The sequence below is a fragment of the Corvus moneduloides genome, chromosome 6 (genome assembly GCF_009650955.1).
Source record: "Corvus moneduloides isolate bCorMon1 chromosome 6, bCorMon1.pri, whole genome shotgun sequence".
In the NCBI taxonomy this organism is placed as follows: Eukaryota; Metazoa; Chordata; class Aves; order Passeriformes; family Corvidae; genus Corvus; species Corvus moneduloides.
The window spans coordinates 62,472,024-62,485,704 of record NC_045481.1 but is presented as its reverse complement, the minus strand read 5'-3'; the positions used below and the strand labels follow the sequence as shown (position 1 = coordinate 62,485,704).

General features: G+C 49.5%; 1 protein-coding gene across 1 annotated transcript; it reads left to right on the top strand.

Annotated features, from left to right (window-relative positions):
* The first annotated feature begins 2,861 nt into the window (after positions 1–2,861).
* FADS1 (fatty acid desaturase 1) lies at positions 2,862–11,996 on the top strand. Its single transcript, XM_032111897.1, has 12 exons — positions 2,862–3,117; positions 5,122–5,232; positions 5,506–5,703; positions 6,468–6,569; positions 6,701–6,829; positions 7,988–8,048; positions 8,156–8,232; positions 8,719–8,816; positions 9,136–9,232; positions 9,437–9,516; positions 9,900–10,025; positions 10,236–11,996. Exons 1-12 carry the CDS (start codon positions 2,920–2,922, stop codon positions 10,285–10,287), a joined length of 1,329 nt encoding a protein of 442 aa, XP_031967788.1. The 5' UTR covers positions 2,862–2,919; the 3' UTR covers positions 10,288–11,996.
* Positions 11,997–13,681: the final 1,685 nt, after the last annotated feature.

Below are 13,681 nucleotides of genomic sequence, written 5' to 3'. Positions count from 1 at the left end.
CCCCCTTCCGCTGGTGTTACCCAGATCCTTGCGGTGGATCCTAAGCCTGGTGCAGGAGTGGTGTTACAGGGAGCTATCAGGAGCTTCAAGCTCTTCGCTGGTAGTAACACAATGACTAAATTAATGTTTTCCTGCTTCATTTGCTCCATCAGCGTGGTTGTTTTAATTGTGCTGATGACAGAGCCTGGTAAATCACACCACCACAATTCGGCTGTGCCCGGAATCTTCAGCTTTTCTTAGGCTGAGCCAAAGCCAAGAACTGAGTCTTCTTTTAGACTCTGCCCTTTTAAACGGGTTTTCAGCATTTGTTAGTTTTCCTTTAATGTTTTTTCCCTTGTGGTTTCAGACCTCACCATCCATCATTGTAACTCATTTTCTCTAAAAGGAGAAAAGAAAGGCTGCAATCCTTTCAGCCCATCTCCCTCTTTCCCTGATTACTGGTTTGGTCAGCAGATGCCCAAATATTTAGTGATCCCTCACCACCCAGGTCACTTGGATATTTTAAAGCACGTTCCAGCCAAATCATGGTAGCGAAATAAGGAATTTTAATATCTTTTCTCCAAATTCTGGTGATCCCCAGTCACCAGATCTGCAGGCAGATCAGAAGAGGGAACCAAAGAGCATCTCTTCCCTCCCCTCGGATTTTTGGTGGTTCCTGGTAGCCTGGGGCGCTGGCTCACATCGAGATGGTGACAGCAGATATGGAGATGGAAACAGTGAAGGGGAAACAAGGAGTCAGGGCACTGAAGGACATGTTTTACCTGGTTAATTGTGATCCATCCAGGGATGGATGCCAGGAGTCCCAGCTGGATGTGGGATGCTGGTGAGTCTCTAACAGCAGCTGTTTTTTTTTCCCCTGGCAGTTTTTATGACAAAAGTCCCGCTCTTCTCTCTGAGACACCCACTGAGATCCCGAGTGCGGCAAGGGAAACAAGCACTGCTGGTAATTGGCAGGACACAGAAACCTTCACTGCTTGGAGCTGGGTGATTCCAGGAGCCTCCATGGCTTGTCTTGAATCATCTGCTAGAGGGAAAACAACCACAGCCAGGGGTTTCACGTCAGAAGGAGCTTGGAAGGGAATTCCAAGGGCTGTTGTATAATTTGTCTGGGAAAATGTGTTTATAAGGTGTTAACATCCCTTATAGCTGCTGAAACCAGAGGAGGCACATGAACGGAACAACAGTGGATTTAATCAAGTTTAGTGGTGCTTTTTGCCTGTTAAGATCCCTCAAAGCAAGTTTCCAAAGGTTTAACTCGTGTAGGAAGATGGAATTTATTTGCTTTTAAGGTAGTGCATAGGAAAAAGAAAACTGATCTTTGTGTGTCCCCCGGATTCATGATAAAAAGTCATAAATATCAACTAAATTTAGGATAAATATTCTGTTGTGCAATTGATAATGGGGAAAAAATGGAATTTGAAATAATGGCTGCACTGTTCTAACTGTTGCATTTTAAAAAGATGCTAAACGTCTATTAATGTTTATTACTATGAATTGCTGAAGGGAGGGAAATAAAAACCTCCGATCCAGTGTTCTGCAGGCAGAGAATTCCAAGATGTGATGGAGCCATCAGGTGATGCTCAGAACGCGAGGGGATGCAGCCTGGCGGCTCTTTGTTTCTATGGTTACCTTCAACTGGAATTGCTGTAACTAGGTCAGGTTGGAAGGTGTGAATGGAAACAAAGAAATGCGGGATCAATAACGAAGAGTTCAGGGTGCTGCCGTGGAAAGGGAGATGAGTGTGGGGGAGAGGAATTTTAATTTGTAACTCATGTAGATGAAGTCCCACACAGATGGATTGGTCTGTTTTAGCGTCATTCACTCTTCCGGCGCTATTCTGCTGTCTGAAGAATCGTCTGCAGGGTTTTGATGTGATTTACCTTGTGGCAACACCTTCCCTCCCTCTGGCTGCATATCCAGGCACGAGCAGCCAAAAGGAGCCCTAGGAACAGGAGAGGCTGAGGCAGCTGGAAGGGAGAGGCAGAACAGATGGAAGAGAGGGAGAGATCTGCTGGAAACGGGAAGCAGAACAAAGGGCAGGGAAGATAAGTCACAATCAGCCCAGAAATAAGGAGAAACAGGTTGTAAAAGTGGTTCAAAAGAAGGAACTTGAGCGTGGGGAAGGGAAACTCCCTGGAAGGACAGTGGAGCCAGGTGGGGGTCGGTCTGTTCCCCCAGGCAACAAGTGACAGGACAAGAGGAAACAGCCTCAAGTTGTGCCAGGGGAGGTTTTAAGTTGGGTATGAGGGAAAATTGTTGTCAAGGGTTGGCAAGCCCTGGACCAGACTGTCCAGGGCAGTGGTGGAATCAGCTGGGGGGATTTAAAAGCCGTGTGCATGTGACACTTGGGGACACGTTTTCGTCGTGCCCAGCAACAGGACGAGCAGCAAAGGCCATAAATTAAAACTCCACAAGTTTCACCTGAACGTGAGGAACCTGCACATTGAGGACGGCAGGGCACCGGGACAGGCTGCTCAGGGACCTCCGGGAGGGTGTGGCGTCTCGGCGTCTCCCTCTTTGGAGTCTCCAACCCACCTGCATGCACTCCTGTGTCACCTGCTCCAGGTGACCCTGCCTTGCCAGGGGGTTGGGCTGGATGATCTCCAGAACTCCCTTCCAACCCGAACGATCCCGTGATTCTGTGACGGACGGGCTTGGCAGTGCTGGGGGACTCGCTGCTCTCAGCGGGCTTTTCCAAACGAAATGATTCCGGGAAGCATCCCAGCCCGGACAGCCCGAGTTTCCTCCTGTCCCGTGCTGTCCATCCCCGAACACGCCCGCCTCCCGGCCACCCTTCCCGGCCCCGAGGGCGGGCGCACGGCGAGCGCAGCCCAGTGGGCGGGGAGGACCGGGGTGGGTGGGGAGGCCCCGGGGAGGCGGAGCCGGGCCGAGCCGAGCCCGGGCGAGGCGATCCCGGCCATGGAGGGCTCGGAGCCCGGCCGGGGGGGGATGCGGCGCTTCACCTGGGAGGAGATCGGGCAGCGGAGCGGGCGGGGGCCGGCGCCGCAGGAGCGCTGGCTGGTGATCGACAGGAAGGTGTACGACATCAGCCACTTCTGCCGGAGACACCCGGGGGGCTCGCGGGTCATCAGCCACTACGCCGGGCAGGACGCCACGGTGAGCGGCCCCGGCAGCCCGGGCAGGCAGGGAGGGATGGATGGATGGATGGATGGATGGATGGATGGATGAGAGCTGAGCGCGGAGGAGGATCCCTCGGGATAGGGACGCGGCAGGGAGCCCGCGTGTGGCACGTTTGGATGCTCGGCTGTGACACCCGCGCGTACGCTGGGAGCCGTGCGCGAGGGAATACACGGAGCGCACGCTCCGCCGGGGATTGTTCGGGATTGTTTGTTACGAGGAAGCGTTGCTGATGGAATGGCTAAAAACCGCTACGGGGGAAGAAAAAAAAGCCAAAACCAACCCAAACCGGTCGGTGATTTCTGCACACGTAGGAATATCGGGAGCTGCCTCCCGTGCGGCACACGCGGGTGTCGCGGTGGCAGAGCTGTTGTTTGCAAGTGCTGGGGCGCCTTCGCCCTCCTCGAACTTCCCGAACCCAAGAGATGGCACTCGAGCAAAAAATGACTGAAACTCGTATTTCAGTCACGCAAAAGAAATTAATCATTCCCGTCTCAGTGCCAGCGGCTGTTGCAGAGCGGAGTAAATGCTGTTCGGGTTGGGTGTGGGGTGGTTTTGCCAGTGGTGTTTCCTTCCTTTGTCTGCTTGTGCCTTTTCCATGAATTTCTCCAAATGCGTGCGTTTCGACCCAAGAGTGGGTATGGGGTGTGAATCTACTTCTAGGATGGTGTTGATGGACTGTGTTTTGGTCAGGATGGAATTTGAGATCTCCACGTGCAGATCCCATCGTATGAATATCATTTAAAGCCAAAAATAATACGTGAATTTGCAACATTTCGTGAGGGCAGGGTGCACACGTGCGTTTTCAAAGCCCCATCACTGGCACAGGTTGCCCGGAAAAGTGGTGGAGCCCCATCCCTGCGAATGTTCCAGGCCAGGTTGGATGGAGCGTGGAGCAGCCTGGGCTAGTGGAACGTGTCCGTGGCAGGGGGAAAAGAGATGAGCTTTGAAGGGCCTTTCCCACCCAAACATTCTGTGTTCCTGTGACCAGAAAAGGGTTAGCCCATGGTGTGAGCCGGGCTGGATGGTGGGATTGCAGCCAGCTGCATTCTTTAGGTGATGATATCAGTGCCACTGCCGGCTGCAGTTGAACTGCTGACCGCTCAGAACCCCCTGCCAAGTTTTATTTTTCCAGTGGTTTTGTCCCCGGGGATCAAAAGAATGAGACTCCTCAAAACCGGGGGAAAATGGGAAGTAAAGGAAGAACTTCCCTGGTTTGCTGTGTGATTTCTAGAAGGTGCAGTCAGCCATCCCCTGACCCCCTGCAAGCTGGGATTGCACTCCCAGGTTGTACAACCTCCATGGAAAGGATTGGTTTAAGTGTGTGGTACCATCCTCCCCTGCTCTGCCCACATACTCCTCCCCGTTTTTTCCCCCCTTTTCCAATGAGAAAATGCAAGTGCTGGGTCCCCTCTCTCCTTCCCTCCTTTATTCAGTGACCCTGAGCAGGGAGGATGCTACAGCTGACCCAGAGCTGGCAACATCAGCCAGTTTTTTAACCCCTTTCCTGACCAGAGATCTTTTAAAAGCACATTTTATTTTAAAAGCACACAATGATGGCCTAGTAATTATAGTGATAAGCAATGCATGGTGCAGGAATCTTCCAAACTGATGCCCAGCAAGCAAATACTGTCCCAGAAAATTAAAAACGCCCCACATCCTTAGGCTGAGGGAGATTGTCAAAATATGCTAATTTGGGCATCAGGACAGAAATGTGGAAAAGGAGGTAAGTGGGAGATCAGGAATTAAATGCCAAAGTGCCCAGGGAATTTGTAATTTAAATACAGGGACAGAATCTGTGGTGATAACAGCCACTCATGGGTTTTTTCACCTGCTTGCCATGGAGATTGACATTACATTTAAATAATAAAAGTAACTGATTTCCCTAACAGGGATCTTTTGAATGGTCCAGCATGTCATGGAATAGATTTCTTTTGCTGCCACCTGGTTTTCCTCCATCCTGTTCCTCTGTCTGTGTTTCAGGATCCTTTCATTGCTTTTCATCTTGACAAGGCACTGGTAAGGAAGTACATGAGCCCTCTCCTGATTGGGGAACTGGCACCAGATCAGCCCAGCTTTGAGCCCAGCAAGAATGTAAGAGCTTAAAAACTTGGTATTTGGGGTGAAATTGCACTGTTTAACTTCTCCTACTGGCAGACAAAATTCCCTGTACCTAACATCGTAGAGTCTCCTGGAATCACTCTCGGCTGAAGCTCCATTTCGTGTCATCATTTGTAGTTTTAGCAAAGATTTGTCTCCAGGTGACCCTCAGCTTTCCCCCTTTTCATCCCTGAGCGGGAAAACTATGCTCCTCTTCGTGTTCTGAGGTGTTTTCCAACCAGTGGATGCTTTTGGGTGTCCCCACAGAAAAAGCTGGTGGAAGATTTCCGTGAGCTCCGTGCGACCGTGGAGAAGATGGGGCTTCTCCAGCCCAATCATGCCTTTTTCTTCCTCTATCTCTGCCACATCTTGGTGCTGGATGTTGCAGCCTGGCTTATCATCTGGTATTTTGGAGCATCCTTGGTGCCTTTCCTCTTCTCTGCAGTGCTTCTGGGCACTGTCCAGGTGAGCAACTACATATAATAAGCCTCGAAAAGCCAAACTTGGGGCTTAGGTGCTCGTTGCCGTAAGCAGGGGAGAAATTTTATCATCATGGGCTTCCCCAAATCCTGCTTCTCTCTGGATTCCCCCAAAAGGGCAAAACTACACATGCTGCTGTGGTAGAGCAGGCTTTGCCTCGCTTTTCCCTCCCCATGTTCCATCAAAGCCTTCCTTATTCCAGCCTTCTCCACACCATGAAAGCCATGCCCCACTCCTGAGCTCCACGGTGCCAGAACTCCAAGGCTGTGTGCAGGGGCCAAGCCACCGTGTTCCCATGGGAACTTGCAGGGAGTTAGAGGAGAGGGCAGAGCAGCTCTCAAAGCCCCAGCTATTCCTCCCGTGGCCAGCAGATCCCCTTGGAATTACAAGTACTCAGAGGAGGCAGCAGCAAGCTGCTCCTTAAAGGAGACTTTGTTGCCGATTTCAGAGCAGTTTTGTGAGGGAATAAATGCTGGTTCTCAGCTCCATGGCCGTTTTTTTCCCATTATTTTTTCTTTCCTTCCTCATGGAAACAACGGTCCAGGACTAAAAGTCATTAGGCAGAGTCTGGAGTGCAGTGGTGTGTAGTGAAAAAGGAGAGTTTGGATTGGGACCTGGCAGTGGAAGTGCTCTTGCTATCCAGGGATACATTGTGAGGAGCGTGGGAGTGGGAGAAGAAAGCCCTTTTCAGTCACAGATCCTCCAGGCAGTTCTTTTTCCCAGCAGCACTGTTGTTTTCTTAATTCCAGGCCCAGGCTGGCTGGCTCCAGCATGATTTTGGACACCTGTCAGTCTTCAGCAAGTCCAGGTGGAACCACTGGGTGCACAAGTTCGTCATCGGCCATCTCAAGGTGGACACTGGGTGTGGGGAGGGGCTGCCAGAGCCCTGCTCTGCAGCCAGAACCAATCCCAGGATAAGGAGAGAACTAAGGGCAGAAGATCCACCTTCTTCAGGGCATTTTCTTCTCCTCCCTTCCCACAGGGAGCCCCAGCCAGTTGGTGGAATCACCTCCACTTCCAGCACCACGCCAAACCCAACTGCTTCCGGAAGGATCCCGATGTCAACATGCACCCGTTGTTCTTTGCTTTGGGGAAAACCCTCTCTGTGGAGGTGAGACCTGAGGGAAGCTGGGAGGCAGCAGCAGGAGGGCTCAAATTTGGGAAGCTGCAGAGCGCTTGGAGACTGGATACCAATTAGTTTGATTTTATATAGTGCTGCTTTGCCTTCCACTAGTCCTAATATTCCTCAGTAACATTCTAGTAATTCTGAGATCTTTAGGTTCTTAAAATCTCACTCAAAGTTATTTTTGCAGTGTTGGGAGATAAGAATGAAATATTTGCCATGATTACAAGTTCCTATTTCCCTTGATGAGACACTTGCAGTTTTATGAAGATCAGAATTACAAGCTGTTCTCTTTTACCAAGATCAGTGTGACTAACTGTAGTGATCTGGGGATGGAAGCAGCAGGTGACAAGCCAGGGCTGCCTGGAACTCTTACAATTCCTGATCAAATAAGCTATTTTGGTGGTCTCAGCCTGGCAGTGGGTGTCAGAGTGGCTCCCATCTAGAGTCCAGCTCTATTTCTGGTACAGCTCTGAAAGTTAATTGAGTGGCTTTAGCATTTGCTGTCCTTTAAAAAAAAGTTATGTACATTTGTAGTGTCACTTTAAACGCTCTGATTTGCATTGAAATTAAGGGATGGGCTGTTGGGAATTAGTTTGAACATGTACAGGGATATAATGGCATTCCTCAAGGAAGCCAGTGGCTTGATCTGTTATGTTTATACAGCAAACACTGAAAAATGAGCAGCCTCAGAGGGAAGATGATCTGTTCACCATCATTCCTGTGGACACAGTTTCATGTCTAGATGCTCATTTCTCTGTTTCCCAGACTAATTGCAAGGAGGTGGGAGTTCCACACACCATCATCTTTACTAACAGTATCATAACAGTACCATAGCTTGGGGGGTTTTTTTGATTCTGAAGCTCTGCTTTGTCAGCAAACTGTTTGTGTGGGTTTCAATTTCAGCATTTTTAGGCAGCTTGTGCCCTCTGTAGGGGCAGAGCTTCCTGTGCAGGTCACTGCGTGTGTGTGTGCATGCAAGGCACTGCCCAGCCCCTCCTGCACCCAGGGCAGGGTGAAAACTCATCCAGGCTGAGGTTCCAGGGGACGGTGGATGCTGGCTTGGTTGGACTGGACATCTCCTGGAAGTTTAGGAGTGCGTGCACAGGTGTCTTCAGGGCCTGAGTAATTTGTGTATTTTAACAGCTTGGTGTGCAGAAGAAGAAATTCATGCCGTACAACCACCAGCACAAGTACTTCTTCATCAGTGAGTAACCTCCCCCTCCGCAGTTCCATGGGCAGCAGTCACTCTGCCCCTTTTCCCACCCCATCCCATCCTGTTGGGATAATTCATGGCTCTGTTTGTCCCTCCAGTCGGTCCCCCGGCGCTGGTGCCCCTTTACTTCCAGTGGTACATCTTCTACTTCGTTGTGCAGCGGAAGCAGTGGGTGGTGAGTCAGCTCCATGGGGCCAGGTGGGGCTTCTCCTGGGTTTGGGGATGAATTCCAGTGCCAGATTTACTGGGAGGAACTCTGGGGTTGTGTGTGTCTCTCTGCAGCAAAGGATGTGGGTGTAGATTGGGGAAGTGGTGCTTGCTAAAGGGCCTTTTTCTGTGGAAGATCCACGAGGTAACAAAAATGTTCTCTGGTGTTCTGGGCTTTGATTTTCTCACTGCTTGGTTCCTCTTTAGATCCAGAGGTTAACATGGTGCTTTAGAGTGTGTCCTGTCTGCTGTTTGCCCTCTGCTGGGCCCATGGAACCAGGATAATTCCTGAGCACAGGAATGGCTTGTGCCAGGTTGCTTTGTGATGAGGCTGGGGAGGAAAAATCAATCAGTAGAAGTTCCTGAGGGAGGTTTTAAAGGAAGGAATGGTAAATTCAGAACCCAGAAATTCTTCTTCTTCTTAATGAAGTTTTCCCTGTCCCTTTTGCTACAGGACCTGGCCTGGATGATGTCCTTCTACATCCGATTCTTCCTCACCTACTTGCCCTTCCTGGGGGTGAAGGGTACCCTGGGGCTCCACCTGTTAGTCAGGTATCATCCAGCTTGTAATTCCAACATTTTCTCTGCCCACTTTATACCAATCCTTTGTGTCAGCTTTTCTCCAGCCTCCTGGTTATTTTTCTCATCACTCCCTGTTGTTCTCTCTCCCGATACTTTCAGTGGGGCAGGGGTGGTTTCCTGTCAGGCTGCAGGAGGTGGAAGTTGTGTGTAGGTCTGATCTGATCAGATGTTTGGGGCTCCTGGTGTTCACTTTGTCAGGCAACAACCAGCTGGTGTGTGCACAAGTGTTGTGTAGTGGCTTGTCGCATCGTGGGTGTGTGGTCTGTGATGGGTTTTTGTGTTTGCACAGGTTTATAGAGAGCAACTGGTTTGTCTGGGTCACACAAATGAATCACATCCCCATGCACATCGATTACGATAAGAACGTGGACTGGTTCTCTACCCAGGTGAGACCTTATTGATGGAGCTCTGTGACAGTTCTGGGCATGCAAAGTCCATCTGTCTTAGCCTGGCCACCCTGTGTTGGCTGGAAATAACTGCTGGAGCTGTTGTGTCCAGCCAGAATTCCTGTGGGGATGAGAAACCTGTGTTTGAGAAGGGGCATTGCTAAAATAACACTTAAAACAGGACTTCTTTATTTTATCTCTCAGCTCCAGGCAACCTGCAACGTTCATCAGTCCTTCTTCAATGACTGGTTCAGTGGCCACCTGAACTTCCAGATCGAGCACCAGTGAGTGGAAACAGGGGTTGGGAATAGTTCCAAGGAGTGCTAGTTACACCAGGGCTGAAGAGCCTGCAAGGTCCCTCTGTCAGCTGAGACAAGAACAAAAGATAACGTGGGTTCATTTTGTGCTCTTTGTGTGAGGATGGAACGGGAACTCGGAAAAGAGAATTTCTGGAGCACCAGCAGCACTTCAGATCTGAGTTGCTTGGCACAGGGGTGGGAATTCCCAGCACAGACACTGAAGGGACACGAGAGGGACCATCACAGAGCTGCCATGGCTGTGGCACAAGGGGAGCTTGGGGCACTCCCAGAATTAGGCACAGCAGAGGGGCCGGAATTCCGTGCGGTGCTGATGGATGCCATTGAATCACCATCTCCTTTTCCCACAGCCTTTTCCCTACAATGCCACGGCACAACTACTGGAAGGTGGCCCCTCTGGTGAAGTCCCTGTGTGCCAAGCATGGCATTGAGTACCAGTGCAAGCCTCTGCTCACGGCCTTCGCAGACATCGTGCAGTGAGTACTGACCCACTGCGTTCCCAAGCCCAGGGTTTTCCAGTGCTGTGGCAGAAATGAGAAGGACGTGGAAGGGGAGGGGAAGCCTCTAAAGGTCCCTTCTGACCCAGACCACTCCATGATCTCCTTTGCTTCGTCTGTAGATGGGAATTCTCCCCACGAGGCTCTGGATGGAACATGGGATTCATTCCCTTGTTTCTCTCTTGGCAGCTCTTTGAAAGATTCAGGGGAGCTCTGGCTCGATGCCTATCTACATAAATAAGCAGCAGTGGATCCCTGCAGAGGAATTCCCCAGCCTCGCTGCCTCCTGTGGTGGTCACCCTGAAGATCCTGCACTGAGGAGAGCTGGCTAAGCCAGAGGTGGGGAGGTGGTGCCGCTTAATTCCATGGATGAATGTAATTAATATGAATTTTCCTTTTTTTTTTTTTTTTTTAAGATGTACTCTTAATTTTTTCTTGTGCTTCTTTCATTCCTCTTCTCTGGTGTTGAGTTCTGGGGAAAAGCTGGATGGAGGAGGTTGTGTCCCACCGAGCTGGGGTGAGCTTTGGGACTGGGAACAGATTCCTTTCCATCTGCTGATCCTTCATTTGCTGAGTATATAGGAGGAAAGCTTCTTATCTAACATAGGCTTTTTGGTGGTGGCTCTTGTTGTGAGTGTAGTAAGAAAGTAGGGACAGCATGAAATCAAGGAATGTGGGAATTAGGGAAATGTGGAAACTCGAGGGAATGGGGTAGGTTCAGTATTTTCAACTCCCTGTTTGTGATAGGGAGCTCCCAGACCAATTTGTACATTACATGGGTGAGGTGGGGAGGTGCAGGCAGCAGTTCTCTAGGAGCAGGATCTAGTTAGAGCCCTACCTGAGGTAGGGAAACGGGAAAGTGGAAGTTTTTCCACATGCTGTATTCTGTGGGAATGCTGCCCTGCACATCTCCTCTGGAAGCCTCTGGGTTATTTGTCCACTGGTGACATTCCGTGGGGGATCTGCAAGTGGTTTCCACAGTGCCAGACTTTGAAGTGTTATGAAGCCATTACTGAGAGTCAGAAGAGAGAGGAACCTGTCACATCCATTCTCAGGATCCCTACAAGGGTGACTAAGGAAGCAAAAGCATTCCAGGCCAGGTTGGATGGGGCTTGGAGCAACCTGGTGTAGTGGAATACAGTAAACCAGGGCAGGGGGTGGATGAGCTGAGCTTTGAGGTCCCTTCCAACCCAAACTGTTCTACAGTGGTTCTGTGTGAAGGGTGAACATAATCACACTGTGATTGCCTGAAGCTTTGGGTTTTTTTGAACCTCTGGGTGATTTGTTGCAAGGAGAGAATTCCTGACTCCTGGCCCATGGAGAGTGAGGCGTTCCTGCCTGAGCTGCACACAAATCTAAGGAAGTTAGAAAGCTGTTGGGGGCCAGAGTGCTGTTTAAAAGTGTTTAACTTTCCATTCAGCTGCATATCCACAGGCACACCTCAGCCAAAACATTGCTGGTCTCCCTCTCTTTGATGATGTGCCTTCCAAACACACCCCAGTCCTGTGGGATTTTTTGGAATAGTCTTGCTGCCTTTCGTGGGAGTCTTTTAATTTACTGCCCCAGCATTACAGATGCCAAACCAGGATGGAGCATCTGCCACATCACTAAAGAAGATGCTCCATCACCCTGGTCCCCCAGGGACAGGTGGATTAGTAGCCAGAAAGGATGGGTTGATTTTGAGGAATTTTTTCCATCCAACATCCAAAATGAGCATGAGGTGTTGAGAGAATGGAAGGAATGCATCTTCCCAGGCCAAGAGTGTTAAGCACAGGATAAAAGTGTAATGGGAATAATAAAACAATTGTTAAATACCTGTTGATTAAGACCATAAAGAAAGTGGGCCTTAGTTATTGTTTTACCTTGTTTTTTTCCTGCTCCATTTCTTTCCCTCTTTATTACAACTGTGGATGGAGGAAAGTCTATTAATAAAATTCCTTATCTTACCAATTTTTGCTGTCATCAGAGTAAAATACATCTGTGCAAGAGGCTTCACACTGTGAAAGGTGGAACAAATTTTGCCTGTCCACAGCTGCAGAGAGAGAACCATCGTAAACCTCTTTCTCCAGAATGTGCTTCTCCTGTGTTTTCTCTGCCACAATAAAGAGGAAACATCCACAATGCAATAAACCAAATTCCTGGATAACCAGGAAAAACAACACAGATGGGCAGATTCACAATCCTGAAGGGTAGGACTGAAAGGGGACCTGACTCAGCATAACCAGATATGAATGTGCTGAGTTTGCTGGAAGTTTTCCAGCCTCGAGAAGAGTTCTCCAGAGAGTTTTTTCCAGGCTCAAGATATACACTGAAATACACCTTCTTGGAAGAACACCAGCCCCAATTTCGCCATCTAGTGGGAACCCTTTAGCCTTAAAAGAGGAACCTGAGCGTTGTGGAATAGCCACAGGGTGGCAGTCAGACATCAGAAGGGGAGGAGGACATACCAAAAGATCAGAAGGGAAGGATCCGGTCATGAGATAGTTGGCAAGGGCATGGAGTGACAGGACAAGGGGAAATGGCTTCAAACTGAAAGAATGGAGGTTTAGATGGGATATTGGGAAGAAATTCTTCCCTGTGAGAGTGGGGAGGCCCTGGCACAGGGTGCCCAGAGAAGCTGTGGCTGCCCCATCCCTGGAAGTGTCCAAGGCCAGGCTGGATGGGGCTTGGAGCAACCTGGGCTAGTGGAAGGTGTCCCTGCCCATGGCAGGTGGAAGAGGATATAGTTCCTGAAGATGTCAGAGGTTCACAAGGCTTTGAAGGTGATCCAGTTAAGTGGAACATCATCGGACAAAGAGGTGGCTCCAGCCTGGAATAAATCACTTTTTCCAGATCAGGAAGGAACATCTTCTGCAATGGAGCAGCTGGAATTATCAAAATGTCAGGGGGATGTTCAGACAGTTAAGGGTGATGGGGCAGCTGAAAGAGGAAGATGCTGTAGTTTTCCACTTCCCAACACCCACTCACTTGGACTCGTTAATGGTGCGGATTTGTAGTCCTTGCCCAACTTGTGGATGTGTTTGCATCCACTACCCAAATTCCTGAAGAGGGGATTGGCGTTCTTTATGGAATTCTCCCCACCTTTAGAAAAGCATGAGGAATCAAGCTGGTTGTAGATCCACACAGGATAGATGGTGAATGCAGCCGAGTCACTCATAAATGGGAGGATTTGCTGCTTCCCAAGATTCTCTTATAAGGAATATAAAAGAGATTTCCTAACAGGTCAGGTGTAGAGGACAAGTGCAGTAGTGCAACGCTGCTCATGGGTGGGAAGGAAAGAGGATCACACTGGAAGAGGTTTCTCTGTGATTTGCATCTTCTGCAGGGACTGGTATTAAGTGTCGAGAAAATGGGGAGGAATTTCCACCAGGAAAAGTTTTGAAACAGCAGCAAGAAATTATACACCCATGACAGCTTATATGACATGCTGGTTGTGATGGTGCCCCTTAGGCAAAATTTCCAAAGGTCTGACTGATCCATAGTAAGCTCCCTTGGCTTTGCTCACAAGAACCACCCTGGCCTTTTGATTTTTGCAGCTCATCATTTAGGCTCTTGTCAGTTTGGTGATTCTTTTTTGTGAGAGGATAAAATTGTCAGAGCTCCCTGAGCCCAATAAAAGAAGAAGCAGTGACTTG

What these genes read in the sequence shown, in the direction of transcription:
- FADS1 (XM_032111897.1), top strand. Translation starts at nt 2,920, where the DNA reads ATGGAGGGCTCGGAGCCCGGCCGGGGGGGGATGCGGCGCTTCACCTGG. An exon ending in GCTTTGAGCCCAGCAAGAAT is followed by an intron (nt 5,233 to 5,505) that starts GTAAGAGCTTAA and finishes GTGTCCCCACAG; the next exon opens with AAAAAGCTGGTGGAAGATTT. An exon ending in GCACAAGTACTTCTTCATCA is followed by an intron (nt 8,049 to 8,155) that starts GTGAGTAACCTC and finishes TTGTCCCTCCAG; the next exon opens with TCGGTCCCCCGGCGCTGGTG.